Source organism: Somniosus microcephalus, chromosome 4 (assembly GCF_052327205.1).
Source record: "Somniosus microcephalus isolate GS21.2 chromosome 4, FLI_Smic_1.0, whole genome shotgun sequence".
Taxonomy (NCBI): Eukaryota; Metazoa; Chordata; class Chondrichthyes; order Squaliformes; family Somniosidae; genus Somniosus; species Somniosus microcephalus.
Window position 1 is genome coordinate 269,635,755 of NC_140990.1, and position 21,824 is coordinate 269,657,578.

The following is a 21,824-nucleotide window of genomic DNA, read 5'->3' on the forward strand; positions in this document are numbered from 1 at the left end:
GTATTTTTCTTAGAGGGGACTTTGCTTTGTAGTTGTTACAATTAAATTGTGACAAATGAATACAGTGATTTGTCAGTTTAAATGCTGCTTTTTTGGCTTCACTGTTGAAACAATTTATTAATGTTAAAGTTGAATCCTCTCTCCCATCTGTGAGTGGTTGGCAACAGAACTCGAATTGTCAACAGCCTTAATAGCATCCATGGGTATCCCACTGGGCAGACCAATCTGTCTGCTATTTCTGACGGAGGAAGAGGAGGATCGGAGGAAGAATGCAAAGCAAGTCTGTTTGCACCTTGGCCAAAGCAATTGTATTAGATGTTTTGATGCATGTGGAAATTATGATTAGTGAAGGAGGCTGTAATGAGAACTGCAGAGTTCTGGAGACAGACCTTGAAACCACAGTTATGTTAGTTAATGTCAAGGTGGCTATTGTCTTCAACTTTTCTGCCACTGTTGTTTTCCATGCAATAGCAGAACATATCTGTCAAACTTCACAATCAGCAGTGTACAAATGCTTTGTTAATCCAAGTTAGGAATTTAATTAATTTCTTTATGGAAACCAGCCAATATCATGAAAGAACCCAGCACTTAATTCCCCAAAGTGCAGAGCATTATTGCTGGTGTATATGTAGCCATTTAATTCCCTACTTCCAGTGCCCCCTCTTTCTTGAGCAAAAAAGGGGTTCAATTCCATGACTATGCAGCTGGTCTGTGACCATAGGCACAGTACTTGCTACCCTAGTTTATGGCAATTGTTAGTGCCACCATTATTTTAAGGGCCAGGAAGACTCATTGGAGAGCTGTTCAGGACCAAGGCAATTGACTGGAGCTTTGGCTCATGATCCCTAGGAGACACCCACAGTTAAGACCTAAAGAGAGAGGCAATGAGGCTCTTGGTGATGTAGACCATTGAAATGTTAAAGTAAAGGTACAAATGTCTCAACTGATCAGGAGAAGTCTTGAAATACTGTCTGGTCCAGGGATCCAAGATTATTGTAGCCTTCTGCAGCTTACACAGCTTTGCCCTTATGGTGGGAGATCAGGAGAACCCCCATGTAATTTCAGGACCTGCACCTTTAGTTAAGTGCCAGTGCCATCCAACACACAGCTGCCATCTGCACATGTGCCTAATACGCTGCCAAAAAACAGGATCCCCACTGCTGCTTTTTGCTTTGTATCAAGAACCATTAATATCACTGCATTTTCCACAGCAACTTTATTCTGCATCAACCTAAATGAACTGTCATTACATATTTGAGAACTAGTTAACCCAATCCTTCTGTGCATGCAAATGTAGAATGGTAGCTAAATTAGACCCTTTTATTCTACATGCTTTAGCCATTTATTTGCATTTTTAAAAATGTAGATTTATGAGAGTACAAGGGTGCAATAACAATACATTTTTATGCGATATTTGTGTTAGAGAGGGAAAAACCAGGATTGGCAACTCTTGAATGTTGCAATAAAGCTTTAATCAAATTTTTACTATAAATTATTTGTTTTTTTACAGTTATTTGATCGGTTGAAACTCTTTGGGATGCCTGCAAAACATCAACCAGACTTCATCTATCTACGGCATGTGCCTCTTCGGAAAGTCCATCTCTTCACTGTGATCCAGGTTTCTTGCTTGATCATTCTCTGGGTAATAAAAGTTTCCCGGGCTGCCATTGTCTTTCCTATGATGGTATGAACCTATAATAATAAAGATAATCCCCAAATTATTTTATAAATGAAATCAAATTGTAAATAGAGTTAACATCCTGTTATACGTAAAAATATTTTGGTGATAATGCATTCAAATTAATATACAAAATGATCATTATATCTATTTACTTCATTAAAGCTTTAGAAATAAATAAAAGTTTATTAAACATTTTCACAAATAAAACTCTTTACATGTATTGTATGTATAATGTACACAGGAAATTATTTAAAAACTGATGAATCCATAGAGTATTTATTACATTTCACAAATAGCAGAGGTTATTTCTAATTAGTTTCACAGTTTTGCTTTTCCATGCTAAGCAACACTTTTTTTTAGTTTTCTGCTTGATGACTGCTGAAGTTTGCATATATTACAGGTTTTGGCACTTGTGTTTATACGAAAGCTGATGGATTTCATCTTCACTAAACGAGAGCTGAGCTGGCTGGATGATGTGATGCCTGAGAGTAAAAAGAAAAAATTAGAAGATGAAGAAAAGGAAGTAAGAGACTTGAGGCAGGATTTCCCTCACCTGCACTGCCCAATTTTTGGGTCGCATCGGAGTAGCCAGAAGAGGAAATTTGGGCAAACTCCCACCCTGCTGGAAATGTGCCAGGATTACATCCCGACTCATTTTCAGATGGGTGAGACTGGTGGCGTTTGAATTGCACAGCTCAAATGTGTCTGACTTTAATGTTCATTTTGGAGTGTCAGGCCTGCAAACTAGATTCTACAGTTCTTGGGTAAAGGATGCTTGATGTTAGGGTTGGTAGTCACTGGTAAATGTTCAGGAGGTCATGGAAAGAACACAGGTAAGTGTATTTTTGCCATTTAAAAAAAAAGTTTTTTGCTTTTTCTTCTTGGCACTTAGGTTCTCAATTTTTTTGTGCCAATTGATGAAAATTATTAATTTTTCCACCAGCAGCACTACTGGCACCAGTGGTCTTTCCAATGGGAATCCTCTATCTGTTGGTTTGAAGAAAGTGGGTCACCTATTGATGGCCAAACTGGTTAGGGTGCACAAGAAGTGCTCTGTGCCCAAACACTGGTACCTGCACTGCCACGTCTGCAGAAAGAGGTGAACATAGTTAACTTTGGCAGATGGTATTTAAGAATAATATTAATAAATTTAATTAATTACATAGAATGGGAGATCAGGTGATGTGTTGCTGCTGCAATATGTGGGAACTGGTGGACACCATTGATGCTCACAGTGATCACATTTGCAGTAAGTGTTGGCTGCTCGAGGAATTCCGGCTCCGTGTTGAAGAGCTGGAGTCCGAGCTTCAAACACTGAGACACATCAGGGAGGGGGAGAGTTACCTGGACTCTGTGTATCACGAGGTATTCACACCAATTAGATTAATTAATTCAGATGTAGTCCGTGGCCAGGGTCAGGATGGTGTGACTAGAAGTGAGGCAGGTACGGGGATCCAGGAGGTAGTGTTGGAGGAGCCGCAGCCCTTGCACTTGTCCAACAGGTTCGAGGCTCTTACTCCCTGTGAGGTTGGGAACAGGGACTGCAGGGAGGATGAGCAACCTGGCCACAGCACCGTGAAGCAGGGGGCCATTCAAGTGGGGGGAGTTAAAAGAAATGTTGTAGTGGTAGGGGATAGTATCGTTAGGGGGATAGATAGAGTTCTTTGCAGCCGAGAGCGAGAGTCCCGAAGGCTGTGTTGCCTGCCCGGTGCCAGGGTTAAAACATAGAAACATAGAAACTAGGAGCAGGAGTAGGCCATTCGGCCCTGCTCCGCCATTCAACGAGATCATGGCTGATCATCCAAACCCTAGCACCCGGTCCCTACACCGACTGCCATCCCACCCAAGCCCTATCCCCATAACCCCGTAACCCCACATATTTAATCCCCCCCTAACACTAAGGGCCAATTTTTTTTTATCATGGCCAATCAACCTAACCCACACATCTTTGGACTGTGGGAGGAAACCGGAGCACCCGGAGCAAACCCACGCAAACACGGGGAGAATGTGCAAACTCCACACAGACAGTCACCCGAGGCCGGATTTGAACCCGGGTCCCTGGCGCTGTGAGGCAACAGTGCTAACCACTATGCCACATCTCCTCTGGACTGGAGAGAAACTTGGAGTGGGAGGGGGAGGATCCAGTTGTCGTGGTCCATGTTGGTACCAACGACATAGATAGGACAAGGAAGGAGGTTCTGCTGAGGGAGTTTGAGCAGCTAGGGGCCAAATTAAAAAGCAGAACCACAAGGGTAATAATCTCTGGATTATTACCTGAGCCACGAGCGAATTTGGCTAGGACAAATAAAATTAGAGAGTTAAATGCGTGGCTCAAAGACTGGTGTGGGAGAAATAGGTTTTGCTTCCTGGGACACTGGCACCAGTACTGGGGCAGGAGGGAGCTGTTCTGTTGGGACGGGCTTCACTTGGCCAGTGCTGGGACTAGAGTCCTGGCGGATCATATAACTAGGGCTGTAGAGAGGGCTTTAAACTAACTAGTGGGGAGGAGGTTCCTAGAGAGCAAATAATAAAAATGACAACAGAGAAGGTCATAGACTTAGGTAGCAGTGGGGAAATTGAAAACCAGAGCGTGTCAGGAAGGGGCAGAAGGTATGGAGTAAAAGGTAAAGTAATAAAAAGGGCAAAAGCAGGAACTAAGTGTCACAAAACATATTTGAAAGTTCTCTATCTGAATGCACGTAGCATTCGTAACAAAATAGACGAGTTAATGGCACAAATAACTACATATGGGTATGATCTTGTGGCCATTACAGAAACATGGCTGCAGGGTGACAATGCCTGGGAATTAAACATACCAGGTTATTTAACGATCAGGAAGGACAGGCAGGAAGGAAGGGGAGGTGGGGTGGCTATGTTAATAAAGGAAGGAATCACTGTAATACAGAGAAATGATATTGGGTCAAAAGATCAGGATAATGAAACAGTTTGGGTGGAGGTAAGGAATAATAAGGGGAAAAAAACACTAGTGGGCGTAGTCTATAGGCCTCCGAACAGTGGCAACTCTGTTGGACGGAGTATCAATCAGGAAATAGTTGAGGCTTGTAATAAGGGAACATCTATATTTTTAACTATCATATTAATTGGACAAATCAAATTGGGCAGGGCTGCCTTGAGGATGAGTTCATTGAGTGTATTAGGGATGGGTTTCTTGAGCAGTATGTAACTGAACCGACCAGGGGGCAAGCAACCTTAGATCTGGTCCTGTGTAATGAAACAGGATTAATTAAAAATGTCCTAGTAAAGGATCCCCTTGGAATGAGTGACCATAACATGGTTGAATTCCATATTCAATTAGAGGGTGAGAAGGTTGGATCTCAAACAAGCGTGCTAAGCTTGAATAAAGGAGACTATGAAGGTATGAGAGCAGAATTGAGTAGAGTGGATTGGGAAAATAGATTAAAGGGTAAGACGATACATGATCAGTGGTGTACATTTAAGGAGTTATTTTACAACTTCCAAAAAATATATATTCCACTGAGAAGAAAAGGGTGTAAAAGAAAAGACAGCCATCCGTGGCTAAGTAAAGAAATTAAGGATAGTATTCGACTAAAAACAAGGGCATATAAGGTAGCCAAATCTAGTGGGAGGATAGAGGATTGGGAAAACTTCAAAAGACAGCAAAAAATAACAAAAAGATTGATTAAGAAAGGGAAGATAGATTATGAAAGTAAATTAGCAAAAAATATAAAAACAGATAGTAAGAGTTTTTATAGTTATATAAAAAGAAAAAGGATGGCTAAAGTAAATGTTGGTCCCTTAGAGGATGAGACCGGGAAATTAATGGTGGGAAATATGGAGATGGCAAAAACACAATGAATATTTTGTATCAGTCTTTACAGTAGAAGACACTAAGGCCTAGAAATTCAGTTGGTTGCGCCAGCAGTTAGCGCCTAAAGAAAAGTGAATGTCGGGCGCTATGCGTGTTGCGGCCGGGCGCAGCGCAGTTTGCGCCTCGCCCCAAATTAAGTTGGCCGTTAGCGCCTGCGCAAAGTTTAGCGCCCGCCCGGATGCGCGCGCAGAAAATGACGCCACATCCTCGTGCAACGCCCTTTGGCCGCCCTGATTCCAAACTTCAGTCGGACCGCCCCATTGTGCGGCTGGCGGCCGGAGCGTTTGAAAAATGGAACGCAACACAGCCAGCGCGGGCCCCGGGGGGCGCAAATTAAAGGGGACGTACCCTCCAGTATAAAGGACAGCCATTTTGCACCAAACACTCTTGTGCAACGCATTTCTGGACACACAACAAGGAGGATAGCTAACTGGTTTCAAGCAGCAACAGCTCAGGTATTTTTGGACTCAGGCCAGAGCGCTGCAAGTGGCCTTTTGGAAATTTGACTGTTTGCCAGGATTTGATGGGGGTTGCATGGGGTGCCAACGCGGAGCTGCAGCGCCATGTCCGTAGGGCTCGCAGATGCATTGTGAGAGGGGCAGCCCTGGCTAGAGGCAGAGGGGGCAACAGGCGTCGGCCACGTAGGCCTTACCCAGTCAGGCTATACCGCCAGCAGTGCTCCTACCTCAACATGACTGGCGCGCGATGTGTTAGAAGGCTCCGATTCCGAAAGGAGGTGGTTGCAGAGATCTGCCACCTGCTTCGCAGAGATCTGCGTCCAAAGCTCAGGTGCAGGACGTCTCTGTCGGTGGAAGTGAAGGTGACGGTGGCATTGAACTTCTATGCCACCGGCTCCTTCCAATCCGCTGCTGGGGACATAGCTAACATCTCCCAGTACGGCGCGCATCGCTGCATCCGCCAGGTGACCGAAGCACTGTTCAGAAGGGGACGCCAATTCATCTCCTTCCCCATGGCCCTGGAGAGCCAGCATCAGCGCGCATTGGGATTTGCAAGACTCGCGGCCTTCCCCTTGGTGCAGGGCGCCATTGACTGTACGCATGTGGTTTTGCGGGCCCCTCTGGAGCATGGCGAGCAGTTTCGCAACAGGAAGGGCTACCATTCTCTGAATGTGCAGCTGGTGTGTGACCACAAGCAGCGCATCATGGCTGTCAATGCCAGCTTTCCAGGCAGCAGCCATGATGCGTTTATCCTGCGGCAGAGTACTGTGCATGACATGTTCGAGGCACAGCCTCCCCCAAGAGGATGGCTACTCGGGGACAAAGGCTATCCTTTGTGTACCTGGCTCATGACCCCGCTCCGCGTGCCCAGGACCGCTGCTGAAGAGGCATACAACGAGAGCCATCAAACCACCCGCAACATCATCGAGCAAACTATTGGGGTCCTCAAGCAGCGGTTCCGCTGCCTTGATCGCTCCGGAGGATCTCTACAGTATTCGCCGGACCGGGTCTCCCAATTTGTGGTAGTTTGCTGCATGCTGCACAACCTGGCTATCCGCAGGACTCGGGCACTGCCACCTAATGTTGGACCAGCACCTCAGGAGGAGGAGCAGGAGGAGCAGGAGGAGGAGGAGGAGGAGCAGGAGTACGTTCCCAGGAGGGAGCGACCAGGGCCAAGGGCCGCGCGACGCCACCTTATTACACGTTACTTCTAAGCCCCCTGTCAGGGAATGCCTTGTGGCCATGAGGGAAGATGAATGCAGCCGCTCCGCAAGCCCTCAGCCGGCGAAGCCAACAAACACTAACAAGAACTACCATGGAGACTCTATGAATAAAGATAATTATTTATTACACAAAAATGAAAACCCCTTCCCACATGAATCCCCAAAAACAATCAACGGGCCCCACAAAAAGCCCAACAAACGACTCACTCCCACAAACTGGGGAGGAGTAACTCCACATTTGTACAAACCTGGCCTCGACCTCGGCCTTAACGCAAAAAATAAGCCCACAAACCAAACAACCATGGGCAAAAGAAAGATGGCCACCGCCATATAAAATGAAAGCTGGCCACACCCTCTACTGAGTGGCCCGCGAGGGCGAGACCTTGTCCAGCCTTTTGCCTCCCCTGCCCGGCCTGCTGCTCCTTCGCAAGCTCTGCCCAGTGGCTGCTGCGAGGCTGGGGGAAGGCGCCTGAGGCTCAGATGTCCTTCCACCAGATGCCCTTGGGGGGCGGCCTACACGGCCTTTGGGCCTCGAGGGGCCGACTGCTGAGTGGCGCACCTGAGCCTGGCCACCATCAGCTCCAGCCACTTGCCCTTGACGCCCCAGTGGGGGAGTGGCGGCGACGGATGGCGCAATGTGGGCAAGCTGGCGTCTGGGATGCGCTGGCTGGTGCTGTGGCGCGCTGGCACTCGGCCGGGCCCGCACCGCAGGATCCGCACCAATCAGCCGAGGGGCGGCTCGCTGGGATGCTGCAGCGCGGCGGGTGCCCTGGCGATGCCTGCCTGAGACAGCGCGTGTGGCAGCAGTGAGTGCCCCTGTTGTCCTGGTGTGCGCCCGCATCACACCCGCCAGGGACTTGACGGCATCAGTGAGCATGCGGCCACTCGCGGCAGTTGATGCCCCGAACTCGCGCACACTGGTCGCCAGCGACTCGATGGCCTCAGGCATGCGCCCCACCACGCGCATGAGCTCCGTGTGGCGCCGGTCCGAATCCTCGGCTATCTTATCCAGCTTCCGCGCCTCCTCCGAGGTGAAGGTGTCCGGACTAGAGTCGGGACTCTCCCGCTGGGGAGCAGGGGACCGAACTAGGGGAACCTTGCCACGTTGGTGGCGGCGAGTGTCCCGATCAACTGCACTCCCCTCTGATCCTTCCCCCCTTTGGGGGGAAGGCCGCGGCCCACGCGCAGGGCTCCTGGGTGGCTGGACGCCACTGGTCCCAGCAGCTGCAATCCCCGCGACAGTTGGTCCAGGCACTCGTCCAGTGAGGACGTGTCAATCATTTCGTCCTCTCCTGCGGGACCTGAGTGTTCCCCTGATGGTCCGGCTTGCTCTTTCTCCTCCTCCTCCTCCTCCTCCTCCTGCTCGGAGGGGCTGTCACTGGCAGCTTCAGGGACCTGGTTGTCACCAGCTGAAAGCAGGAATGCACAAGAGTAGCTTCAGAGCGAGGAGACGGCGTCAGCGAGGGAGTCAGGACTGGTGGCATTCAGCGCATTGGTGGGACAGTGGCAAAGGAGGTAGCTCGGATGCGCAAGTGCGACGCGAGAGGGCCAAAAGGCGAGGTCCTTACCATTGCCGGGCAGTGGAGGGTCGGCTACTCCGCACGCTGTAGGCACGATCAGCCGGGCTCCCATGAGCCCACTCACGCGCTCCTCCAGGGGAGTGAGCTTCTGCAGCTTGGCGCGGCCTCCCCTGGTCCTGGCACGGGCCTGGCGATTATAGGCAACTTTAGCCTGCAAGAGAAAGGACGGGCTGTAAGTACGGAGTGTAGCCCTGATGTAGTGTGCACTGCCTCCCATGGTGGAATAGCTTGGCCAGAGTGTAGCCCTGATGTACTGTGCACTGCCTCCCATGGTGGAATAGCTTGGCCAGAGTGTAGCCCTGATGTACTGTGCACTGCCTCCCATGGTGGAATAGCTTGGCCAGAGTGTAGCCCTGATGTACTGTGCACTGCCTCCCATGGTGGAATAGCTTGGCCAGAGTGTAGAGTGCAGAATGGGCAATTGATGCTCATGACTGTCCCAAAGCTGCTGGCTGAGGGCTGGCCATTAGGCCTTTCAGCTCCCTTTGCCCATCATGTCAGGTGTACATGCAAGAATGAGGAGGAGACTGGAAAGGGTACTCACCCTGACAATCCTGGTCAGGTCGTTGTATTTTTTCCGACATTGGGTGTAGGTCCTGGGGGCATCGCCGGTGAACGTCACCCTGTTGGCGATCTGCTTCCAGGCTCTGGTGTATTCTTGGTGGGTCGGATTCCTCCCAGCCTCTGGGAACAAGATCCTGCGCCTCTTCTGCAGAGCTGTCACCATTATTCCCAGATCACGCTCTGAGAAGCGCAGGGCACGCTCACGGGCCTTCTCTGGCGTTGCCATGACTCCCTGGGGCTGAGCAGCAGTGTTGAGGCCTATTTGCAAAGCTGCAGTGTGCAGGGCGTGGCAGCAGACCAAATCGTCCCTTCCCCCTTTAAGAGCTGGTCGGCGCCACGGGGTCTGCTGTCAATCAAAAAATGACCGCACCCACGCTGCGCCCCGCCTCGGCGCTATCCCTCTGCACCGCCGGCTTAGCGCCTAAAGATAGTAGTGGAACGCCTCTTTTAGCGCTCCAGCAACCTCTTAGGGCGAAGCGACTGAATTTCCGGCAAGGGGGCGCAACTTTGGGGCGGGCGCTAACGTTAGCGCCCCAAAACTGGCTATCCTGAAATTCTAGGCCTAAGCATATCCCAACACTGGACAAACAGGGGGCTATAGTGGGGGAGGAGCTAAACACGATCAAAATCACTAAGGAAGTGGTACTCGGTAAAATAATTGGACTCAAGGCGGATAAATCACCTGGACCTGATGGCTTACATCCTAGGGTCTTGAGGGAAGTGGCGGTAGGGATTGTGGATGCATTGGTAATAATTTTCCAAAACTCCCTGGACTCAGCAAAGGTCCCGGCAGACTGGAAAACTGCTAATGTAATGCCCTTATTTAAAAAGGGCAATAGACAGAAGGCTGGAAACTATAGACCGGTTAGCCTAACATCTGTGGTAGGTAAAATATTGGAGTCCATTATTAAGGAGACAGTAACAGGACATTTGGATAATCATAATTTAATAGGACAAAGTCAGCATGGTTTTATGAAGGGGAAGTCATGTTTGACAAATTTGCTGGAGTTCTTTGAGGAAGTAACATATAGGGTGGATAAAGGGGAACCAGTGGACGTAGTGTATTTAGACTTCCAAAAGGCATTTGACAAGGTGCCACACAGAAGATTATTGCTTAAGATAAAAAATCACGGGATTGGGGGTAATATTCTGGCATGGATAGAGGATTGGCTATCTAACAGAAGGCAGAGAGTTGGGATAAATGGTTCATTCTCAGACTGGCAATCAGTAACTAGTGGTGTTCTGCAGGGGTCAGTGCTGGGTCCCCAACTCTTTACAATCTATATTAACGATTTGGAGGAGGGGACCGAGTGTAACATATCAAAGTTTGCAGATGATACTAAGATGGGAGGGAAAGTAGTGAGTGAGGAGGACATAAAAAACCTGCAAGGGGACATAGACAGGCTAAGTAAGTGGGCAGAGATTTGGCAGATGGAATACAATACTGGAAAGTGTGAGGTTATGCACTTTGGCAGGAAAAATCGTAGAGCAAGTTATTATCTTAATGGCAAGAAACTGGAAAGTACTGAAGTACAAAGGGATCTGGGGGTCCTGGTGCACGAAACTCAAAAGGTTAGTATGCAGGTGCAGCAAGTGACTAAGAAGGCCAATGGAATGTTGGCTTTCATTGCTAGGGGGATAGAATATAAAAATAGGGAGGTATTGCTTCAGTTGTACAAGGTATTGGTGAGACCGCACCTGGAATACTGCGTACAGTTTTGGTGTCCATACTTAAGAAAGGACATACTTGCTCTCGAGTCAGTACAAAGAAGGTTCACTCGGTTAATCCCGGGGATGAGGGGATGGACATATGAGGAGAGGTTGAGTAGATTGGGACTCTACTCATTGGAGTTCAGAAGAATGAGAGGCGATCTTATTGAAACATATAAGATTGTGAAGGGGTTGGATCGGGTGGATGCGGGGAGGATGTTCCCGATGATGGGTGAAACTAGAACTAGGGGGCATAGTCTTAGAATAAGGGGCTGCTCTTTCAAAACTGAGATGAGGAGGAACTACTTCACTCAGAGGGTGGTAGGTCCATGGAATATGCTGCCCCAAAAAGCTGTAGAAGCTACATCATTACATAAATTTAAAACAGAAATAGACAGTTTCCTAGAAGTAAACGGAATTAAGGGTTATGGGGAGCGGGCAGGAATTTGGACATGAGTCTAGGTTCGGATCGGTCATGGCCCTGTGGGTAGCGGAGCGGGCCCAGGGGCCGTGTAGCCTGATCCTGCTCCTATTTCGTGTGTCTAATTCTGTTAGATTCAGGAGATGGTTCTGTGATAGTGGATTGGCGGTTAGGATCAGATCAGCCATGATCTTATTGAATGGCGGAGCAGGCTCGAGGGGCCGATTGGCCTACTCCTGCTCCTATTTCTTTTGTTCTTATGTTCTTATGATTAACACAGATGTAGGCTCATCTTCCCAATGGAAGCTTGGAAGCAGCGTAATTAGGATATGTGAGTGCCTGACAAACCATAGTGTTGTATGCTTGCTCGGGAGCACCCCAATCGCAGCATATCGTGCATTTAATGGTAATCCATGAAAGAAGGCATACCAGTTTGATCATCAGCCAGCATTCACTGATTGGCTGCATCCACCTAAATTGCCACCAACCACTTATTGTAAATCTTGCCACACCCAGCTAGCAATGACCATGGTGATCTATCTTCTCAGGGTCTGGATCAGCAGAGAAGCAAATGCAGATCCATCAGTTGTAGTAACCATGCACCATAGGGTTATCACATGCAATGAAAGTAATGTCAGCTGTCGCCCCAAGCCTGTGTTCATGTCCAAGCTGGCATGCTGCAGTCCTGCCCTATTGGTTTGGTGCCATGGATTGACACAGAAGAATGCCATCCTCACAAAAACTTCACATAGCACCGTCTCTACTTGATGGCTTGCACCATCACTTACCTGCAGCATCATGTCTGCACATTAGATTTCCACTCCCTTTTTTCCTGTCTCATTCCTGTTCCTGTACACTGCCCATTCAGCCATGGCCATGGATTAAGAAGCCTTTTGAGGCTCCCCAAAGGCTTTCAGAAATGTTGTCCCCCTGTTGTGACACCCCCCTTCAATTATTCCCTATCCCTTTAATTTTGATTTGCATGCAATTTTCCTCTGCCACCAACATCTAAAGAAAGAAAGACTTGAAAGACTTGCATTTATATAGCACCTTTCATGACCACTGGATGTCTCAAAGCACTTTACAGCCAATGAAGTAAGTTTTGGAGTGTTGTCACTGTTGTGATGTGGTAAACGCGACAGCCAATTTGCGCACAGCAAGCTCCCACAAACAGCACTGCGATAATGACCAGATAATGTGTTTTTTGTTGAGGGCTATATATTGGCCAGGACGCTGGGGATAACTCCCCTGCTCTTCTTTGAAATAGTGCCATGAGATCTTTTACATCCACCTGAGAAAGTGCAGACAGGGCCTCGGTTTAACGTCTCATCTGAAGGACGGCACCTCTGACAGTGCAGCACTCCCTCAGCAGTGCACTGGAGTGTCAGCCTAGATTTATGTGCTCAAGTCCTGGAGTGGGACTTGATCCACACCTGCTTTTTAGATCTGTCTAAAATTATACCTGAAATTATGCTAAATGAACTGACAGAGGAAAAATGGTTGCAATAGCACACTTCCATTTCAGTACGCCTAAAAACTGACAATAGCCATTCAGGCAGAAATAACACCAAAGAAGGAAATACTTAGCTATTTTATCAGTTTTAAGCGTCAGCCCTGGCTCAGTGATAGCTCTCTCACCTCTGATTCACAGATCATGGGTTCAAGTTCCACTCCAGAAACTTGAGGGCATAATCTAGGCTAACACTTCAGTGCAGTACTGAGGGAGTGCTGCACTGTTGGAGGTGCCATCTTTCAGTTGAGACACCAAACTGAAGCCCTGTCTGCCCTTTCAGGTAGATGTGAAAGATCCCATGGCACTATTCGAAGAAGAGCAGGGGATTTCTCCTGGTGTCCTGACCAATATTTATCCCTCACCCAACATCACTAAAAAAAAGATTGTCTGGTCATTATCTTGTTGGTGTTTGCGGGTTTTTGACTGCCGCATTTCCCTATATTGCAATAGTGACTACTCTTCAAAAGTACTTTGCAGGGTGTAAAGTGCTTTGGGACATCCTGAGATCTTGAAAGGCACTATATAAATGTTTTCCTTTTTTATTTCAATGCATTCTTGCAACGTCTTATTTTGTTTAATTCATTCCCGGGATGTGGGCGTGGCTGGCAATGCCAGCATTTATTACCCATCCCTAGTTTGAGAAGGTGGTGGTGGGCCTTCTTCTTGAATCACTACACTCTGTGTGGTGAAGGGTAGGGAGTTCCTGGATTTTGACCCTTCATAAAAGGTCAGTGTTTTTATGAATAACTAAATAAATACAAGGCAAGAATAAATTTAATTATGGCATCCAATTATGGTGCACAAAAATACCAATCAAATTTTAAAGATGTAATGTGGGCATATAGAAGGAAATATACCATGTGTGAAATTCCATGGAGATGTGTGTGCGTGCATGCAAACTGCCTTTATGTGTACCCAAGTAAAAATTCTGCACCTGTAGATGAACACTGTATATTGTTAGTGGTTGTCTTGAATTGTGTAAACTTAATCCCTTATCCAAGAGAAAGTTTTCTCTCTTCCCTTACAATAATGTATTTTCACCCTGGATTACCTCAAGAACTTCTACTAAGTCGGTACGTAATCAATATAGGGGCCGATTTTCCTCTGTTGACTCTTTGCACCAGCTTCTGGGGTGTTAGGAAGAAAAGGGGTGGAGACCTGTAATGCCAGATCTCTGCCCCATTTGCAAACAATGCATATTTTCTGGGGAATCCCTGGCATCAGTGGGAAGTTTCTGCCTGATACAGGTTGGAGAATTTAAGTGGTGTATAAATGAGGTGGGAATAACATCATAACACCTCCTGTGTGATTTTCCTAGGATTCCATCTGCCCCAAGCAAGCTGTGTGTTAGAGGTTACAGGGTTACCCCTTCAGGTTGGAGAATCTGTAAAGGGGGCAGCCAGCAACCTTCGACCAAGGCTGTGTTTATTTTATTATTTTATTATTTTTAAGTACAGCTCAGCTGCCCTGCAAGGATGGAAACAGAAGCCAGTCGGGTGTGAATTTCACCGAGTTTGCGCTTCTGTGGGGCTTCAAAGCCCCAATTTGGAGCAATCACCAATTCTCGGTACTCACTCATATATTTAAAACAGCTAAACTCAGAAAGACAGCCGGGTTCAGCCAAGGTCAAGTTGGGTGCTTGAGAAAAGCATAATGACCAACTTGTACTGGAGTAACGAGGGGGAGTAAAATTGGGGCTCTCAGACTTATACAATTTATTTGTTCAAGTGAATGACCCTTTATTAATAGATGATTTCTTAATTCCAAAGGAAGAACAAATAATGTTAACTTTAGAAGAGGAAGGAACAATTCAGTTACCATTGGAAGGAGATTACAGGTAGAATTTTTGTATAAAACAGAGCAAAGGTTTTTCTTTGAGGTACTATATAGATTGTTATTTTACAGGAAATAAAGGTTCTACACCTTTGTGTTTACTATGACTTTACTAGATAAGACTGTTGTCCATATATTAGCTTACGAGCAAATTATGGGGTTGATTTTCCTGTGCCCAGGAGCTGGACTGGCAACAGTGTATCTAAAGTGCACTATGCCTGTGCTGGCCTCAGTACACATGAGTTAGTTGGGTCATGTCATTGCATAGCCCAATTATACCTCCTGGCAGGGCCTCATGCCTGGAAAGGGGGTGGATGCACAGAACAGCTGCATGCCTCAGAGACTTGCAGCTGCATAACTGACTGCCAGCCTCAGGACCTTGTTGAAAAATAGCATTGAGGATGTTTCCAAGCCTGAAGATCGTTTGGGAAGCTATCAAAGAAGTTTCTAATTGCCTTTATAGTACTCCTTTGTCTTTCTGCCTGGCTCTCGCAGAGATCCTCCCTGATCTGAGGATGCCCAGGTACAAAGCTTAACATCTATTTCTTTAACTGCCCCTCAAAATAGCTCCCCTTAAATCAGAGATGGAGGAAACTGAGGTTGGAGGGCTGGGACTGCCCCATTCCACCTCATCTCCACACCTGCCCTGGCCTGCACTTGTTGTAGATGCACCCTAGATCAATCTCTTTGATGAAAGCCCAGAAATCCTGGGGACACGTAATAGAAGCGGTACCATGGGTAACGGAGCTCCGACCCTATTTCTTCTGCTTTGCACCAGGGGAACAAGTGTTCTCTGGGCAAAAATACAGGAAAATCAGCCTCCGCATCCGTATTGTTAGCTGATGCATTTTATAAATTTTGCTTTGAATTTGTGAAAAGATGTAACATATGCATTTATATTGCTTCTTTTATATTAACTGCAAGAATTAAAATGTCTTGTAGTGTTATGTTTTGATTAAGTTGTAAATTTGCTGAAGTCAGCACCAAACAATCGTCAATCATTTAGAAAGAATATTGATTCTTCAAAGTGTAACTTTCTTTAGGGATGACCCTTCTGTTATTAATATTTCCGATGAAATGGCCAAAACCTCTGTCTGGAAAGCACTCCCCATGAATACTGAAAATGCAAAAAATAAGGACACTTCCTTTGCATCAAAAAGGTACTTTTTATTTAAATTAGTTCTATAATGAGCTGAAACGATGTTTAGCATTAACAATTTTTTAGTTAACATGTACTAAGAGTGTGTATTAATGGAGCACTTTAGAGTTTCAGATGTTTGGAAGAGAAATAACCTTTTTTTGGTATTTCCAGTTACTATATGTGTTTTCTGCATACATAATTTATAGGATTCTACCTCAAAACAAGATGCTTCAGCTTCTATAGTCTTAAGGTCATCTTTGAGCCAATTATCAGACAGAAGTGTAAAATGAAGGAGTATCTGAAATTGGGGTGAATAGCACTGACACAGCTGGTAGACTCCCACACTCAAAATGGATCAAAGGAGAGCTTTGTGGAGTGAAGGAAAATAATAGAATGAGTGATTGATTTGAAAAGATTGTAAAATCCATGCAGCCATTTTTAGAAGTTCTGCCAACATCTAGGTCACACTCCTTCACAGTTAATCAGGTAAAATAAAATATATATGCCGAAGCTTTCAACATTGACTTCAGTGGAGAGGAAACTCGGGCGGGGTGTATAATGGGCGGCTGATCCAATATCGCCCGTTTTACGCTGCCATCAAACTTATAAGTTCCGCCAGTGGAGCACCAATGCACTGAACTATTGTACGGTGTGAAACACATTCCATATACTGCTCTGCTGAGTTTCCAGCCATTGTGGGGAAGTGCTGAGTTTGAGGACAGGAAAAGTCGATGGTAGAGTTGTATCTAGGCCCATTCCTATGCGTATCCCAGTGACTGGTAATGGCAGAAATCTGAAAGCAAATTCTCTCCACCCTCACACCTGCTCCTTCAGACTTTCTTCCTCCCAGCTGTTGTGTAGCTTGGGGAAATCAGACCACTAATTGAAGGCAAAATAGAAGAGCTTGCCCTCAGATGAAAATAAAATAATAAAATATGTAGAGTAAAATTGCATTTATTACAAATCAGTTGCTGATACCAAATGGAAAAGATCTATTTGCTGCTGGAACACAGCTAAGTTTAGCAAATGAGATAAAGTAAAATAAGATGCGCCTAAAACAATAAACTAATTTTTTTTTACAGAATTGAGGCAGATAAAGGAGGAGCAAGTGCGTGTGAGTTAGGCATGGAAATTGTACAGCGCTCCCATTTTCTGCCAGTTGTTGGTGCTGTGGCTATGATACAGCTGTTGGTTGTCAGTTGATGTCCTTCTAGTATAGTGTTCTTGATGGCATAGTTCATCAGGGCAAAGAGTGTGCACATTGCAAAACCAAGACAGTATACACACAGGTAAAGAACCAATGCTGAAACCAACAAGGCTGCAAGAACATAGCCACTGCACCACTGATAGTGGACCTCACATATAGTAGGAATATTACAGTAGTTGTTATATTCCCTTGTTTCTTTTTCTCTCATTTTTTCTGAATGGCTGAACACAATGTCAGGTTCCACATGTATGCTGACGCCACCCAGCTCTACCACACTACTGCCTCTCTCGACCCCTCTACTCTCTGTAAATTGTCAGACTGCTTGTCCGATATCCAGTACTAGATGAGAAGAAATTTCTTCCAACTAAATATATGAGAAGACCAAAGTCGTTATTGTTGTTCTCCACCACGAACTCCATTCCCTAGCCACCAGCTCCATCCCTCTCCTTGGCAACTGTCTGAGGCTGAATCAGACTGTTCACAATCTTGATATTGTATTTGACCCCGAGATGAGCTTCCAATCACATATCCGCGCCATTACCAAGACCACCTACTTCCACCTCCGTAACATCACCCGACTCCACCCCTGCCTCAGCTCATCTGCTGCTGAAAGCCTCATCCATGCCTTTGTTACCTCTAGACTTGACTATTCCAACGCTCTCCTCGCCGGCCTTCCAGCATCAGTGAATTAACTTCCAGTGTTTAAAGTGTTTATTCCAACGCACTCCTAGCAGGCCTCCCATGTTCTACCCTCCGTAAACTTGAGGTCATCCAAAACTTTGCTGCCTGTGCCTTAACTCGCACCAAGTCTATTCACCCATCGTAACACAAAAGCAAAATACTGCGGATGCTGGAAATCTGAAATAAAAACAGAAAATGCTGGAAACACTCAGCATCTGTGGAGAGAGAAACAGAGTTAACGGGGTCGATTTTAACTCAGGTGCGGGCTATTGTCGTGTTCCCCGAATTTCGTGTTTCCCACACGAATCTAAATGGATGTGGGAGATTGATGCAATTTTAACTCAATTGGCCAATTGATTTCCAACGTGTGGGAAGCCTTTGCAAAGGGGTTTTTCATGACTGAAAGTCCCCTCCGATGATGTTATCATTGCTGCTGCATTTAAGGTCCACAGCAAGCCTTGCTTCTTCTGCAGGCTTCCAAGCTTTCTCCATTTGATGGCACAGGAACCTGCAGGAGCAATGGCCAGCGGGAGGCCAAGAGCAGCTCCTAAGTTTGACGAGGCAGCACTACAGTGTAAGGGGGGTTATCTTACACCCAGGTAGTCCTGGGTACCTCAGGCTGATGTACAGTCCCTGAGGAGTTTGGGGCTTTTGACTGTTTATAGCAAATCACAGTCCTCAGAGAATTTCTCTGAGTAAGTGTTTCTTGGTTGTTTATACCAGATACAACCCCAGGCAGAGTTTCAGCCTGTCCCACTTAATCTAACTGCTCATTCCCAATTGCAGCTCATCCCCCAAATTACTGGCGTGAGGTTTCGAATCCCACTTCCCCCACTACTGTTCTACAACGCGAATTACAGCTTGGACATTTGTGACAGATTCAAATTGCAGTAACCAGAAGCAGACACCGGATAAAAGATACAACTCACTTTATTTGGACACGTGAAACACAAGCAAGGCAATAATCTCAGTACCGAACTCCACACAGCACTTCCCACTGAAAGTTCCTTGATGTCTTTAAACCTGAACAAGTTCTTAAAACAGCACCTTAAACATAGAACTTTAAACTTAACCAATCGTTCTGGGAAGGGAAAACATAGGGTGAAACCGAACTAAAATGACCTTAAACCCTATTCCTATTACCACAAGCCTCCCATCCTCCTATCACTAAGTGGGGTGATCCTCATTGAGGAAAGCTCATACTCACAGTCCCCTTCCGTACGGTTTTGAAAACGCTTTCGGTCCGGAACAGCGCGCTTTTCTCCCCCCTCGCTCTCCGGTCTCTGGTTCCGATGCCTCCGTGGTCCGCGGGCTTCTTCTTCCTTCCTTCTCGTCGGGCGTTCCTTCGACTCTGCCTCCACACGCACATGCTGTCTGTGAGATTCTCACCCCAGTTATACTGTATCTGGGCTTGAGAGTCCTTTGTCTTTAGATACCAATAATGGTCCGGTGATGGCTGTCCCTTTGTGTCCGGTCCGGTGCTCAAAGTGTGAGTAGGTGCGAAGTGTAGACTAGATTGTCCGTTAATCCTTTTCCTTTGTCTTGTTTGGCTTTGGAAGCTCCTGGCTCTGACCAGTCTGTTCCCTCTTTGTGAGGTTTGTATTGGGTTGAGCTCTTGCCCTGTAGAGGTGTTGCATCTGGTGTTTTGTGTTGGGGTGACCAGGGCCTTTAGATGCTAATGGCCCCCAGTTCACCCTTCCTTCTGGAATGTTCTGTCGGTTGAGAACGATGTGTTGCCTTTTTAAAGAAAATGTTTTTCATGGGATCCAAAAATTCCTCCTTTCCGGGGTCCGGGGACCCCTTCCAACTCTGGGTAGAGGTTCTCGTATGGCCTCTCCCCAACTGGGAGACCCCCACCTTCCCCTCAGCTTAAACTAGAAATTACCACGCACACACATTTCAAAATCACACAGTTTAAACAGGTTTCTGGGGAAATGCCCCCTTCTTAGCTCGGGCAATCCGCAGCTTTCTGGGAACCTGCTGTGTCCTTGGGATCCTTGTGACCCTTACAACAGGCATTGGTGGATGGGGCTAGGGCCCACAGGGAGGTCCTGTTCCCTTCATCAGGGAGGAAGAGGCCTCCCAGTCAGACCAAGGCTGTGTGGATACAGGTGGCTGGGGAGGTCAACTCCTTGGGGGTCACACGGGGCACCTGGATGCAGTGCAGGAAAAGATTCCATGACCTTCAATGCACTGGAAAAGTAAGTATGAAGTTCCCATCACCCTCAATCTGATCCCATTGCCTTTCCTCACTAGCACTCAGCTTTAGCAATCACTTCCTCCACATCCCACTTGACACTCACATCCATGCACCCTTACCCATTTCCTCTTTCTCTATGCTCACAATCACATAACTATTCTACCATGCAGCCCTCACACTCCCTATCACTCTGATGCTTTGAACACAACTGACAACACACAGGGAGAACCCTTGGTCTTGCAACCTCACTCCATCTTTGGCTCCTTCTAAGTATCTATGCTATGCAATCTCTACACTCACTCCTTCATTCTCACTCAACCTCCACTTGTCTCCCTCATTGCAGGAAATGAGAGCTCACAATAAAAGGTAAAGAGCCAGGACAGGAGGAGGCCCACCATCATTAGCCCAGCTCACCCCCTGGGAGGAAGCTGTCCTGGAAATTGTCGGGGTTGAAAAAGATGCGCAAGTTGGGGATGGACAGATGGGTGCATCACAGCAAGCTGGTGACAGAATAGTTTTCCGTCTCTCTCATTGACATTGCATGAGTTGCTGATAATGATTCTGAAGCAATAACAGATGGACTTATCATCATCTGCAGTATGCAATGTGCATGTAACCTTGACCTCACATCTCTAACTCTTTCGTTTACTCCCCCACAGGACCATCGAGAGCCCCCGTCCCCACTGTCCACACTCCTCAGAGGAATCTGCAACCTCTGAGGGTGCAGCGTCAGCAGAAATAAGCGCACCCAGCACCAGCGCAGACACACCTCGGTGGGACCTTCGGGACATAGAGTAGTGTTGTCACCTGGTGTATCACAGCTCACAAGTGAGCATCAGCTGATTGTGGAGACAGGGACAGCAGTGGAGAGTCTTCGTCGGAGGGCGCCGGACTCTGCCAGCTCGGCTCAGCTGCATGTTGACCCTCTGCCTCTGGGTCCATCCATAAGATCAGAGGTGATGGAACTCCATGCACAGATGCAGGAGCCTCTGGCAGGTTTTGTCTCTGGGGTCGCTGCGAGTGTGGAGCGAATGGAGGAGTCCATAGCGAACATGAGTCATTGGCGCATGAACGCATCAACACGGAAAGGATGGCTACCTACATGGAAATGATTGCTGCCTCCATGGTAAGGCTGGCTACAGTAGAGGAGAGGAGGGCTACGGCCATGGAGGAGGTTAGTCGCCAGGGTATGGAAAACATGGTGAGTGTTCAGTATAGAATGTCATCTCTTGAGGAGCGATGGGCATCTATTGAACATAGAAACCAGACCTTCATGGAAGTCCTTCTGAGTAGGACTGCCATTGCAGATACGGGTCCCCATGACCCCCCTGATGTGCAGCAAGGTGCTCTCCAGCCACTTGCAGGCGCGGAGGGGGAGCTGACCCATGAGAGGGAGGTTGGTGGCAGACCTCAAGGAAGTGGGGGTTCCTCTCCAAGCGCTCACACTTCCATGCCACTGCAGAGCCCTCGGTCAGAGCCCCAACGGAGTCCACACCCAAGTGAGATAGACGTCTCAACCCCTGCACTGCCGCAGGAGCAGCAGACTGTTGACGAGCCCTCACAGGTTTGCCACCCCAGAGGACGCCCGCCAAAGGCGTTGAGACAGGAGCAGCAGGAAAGTGAGCAAGGGGCCTCCACATCTGCTGAAGCCACAGGGGAACCATTACGTAGGAGCACGCGTAAGAGGAAAATAAAGCACAAGTAGTCACAAGGGTAGTCACTTGGGTGAAATTTTATGTATTGTTAAAAAAAGCCATCAGAT

The 21,824-nt window shown here is 47.1% G+C and overlaps 1 protein-coding gene across 3 annotated transcripts in view; it reads left to right on the forward strand.

The window, feature by feature from the left end:
* Positions 1-21,824, forward strand: part of LOC147120450 (sodium-driven chloride bicarbonate exchanger-like) — a 424,151-nt gene that overhangs the window by 354,908 nt on the left and 47,419 nt on the right. For all 3 annotated transcript variants that reach the window (XM_085986414.1, XM_085986415.1, XM_085986416.1), the window contains 4 exons: positions 1,511-1,684; positions 2,082-2,204; positions 14,770-14,837; positions 15,877-15,993. In XM_085986414.1, coding sequence (XP_085842540.1) covers positions 1,511-1,684; positions 2,082-2,204; positions 14,770-14,837; positions 15,877-15,993 — 482 coding nt within the window. The remainder of the gene's footprint in view (positions 1-1,510; positions 1,685-2,081; positions 2,205-14,769; positions 14,838-15,876; positions 15,994-21,824) is intronic.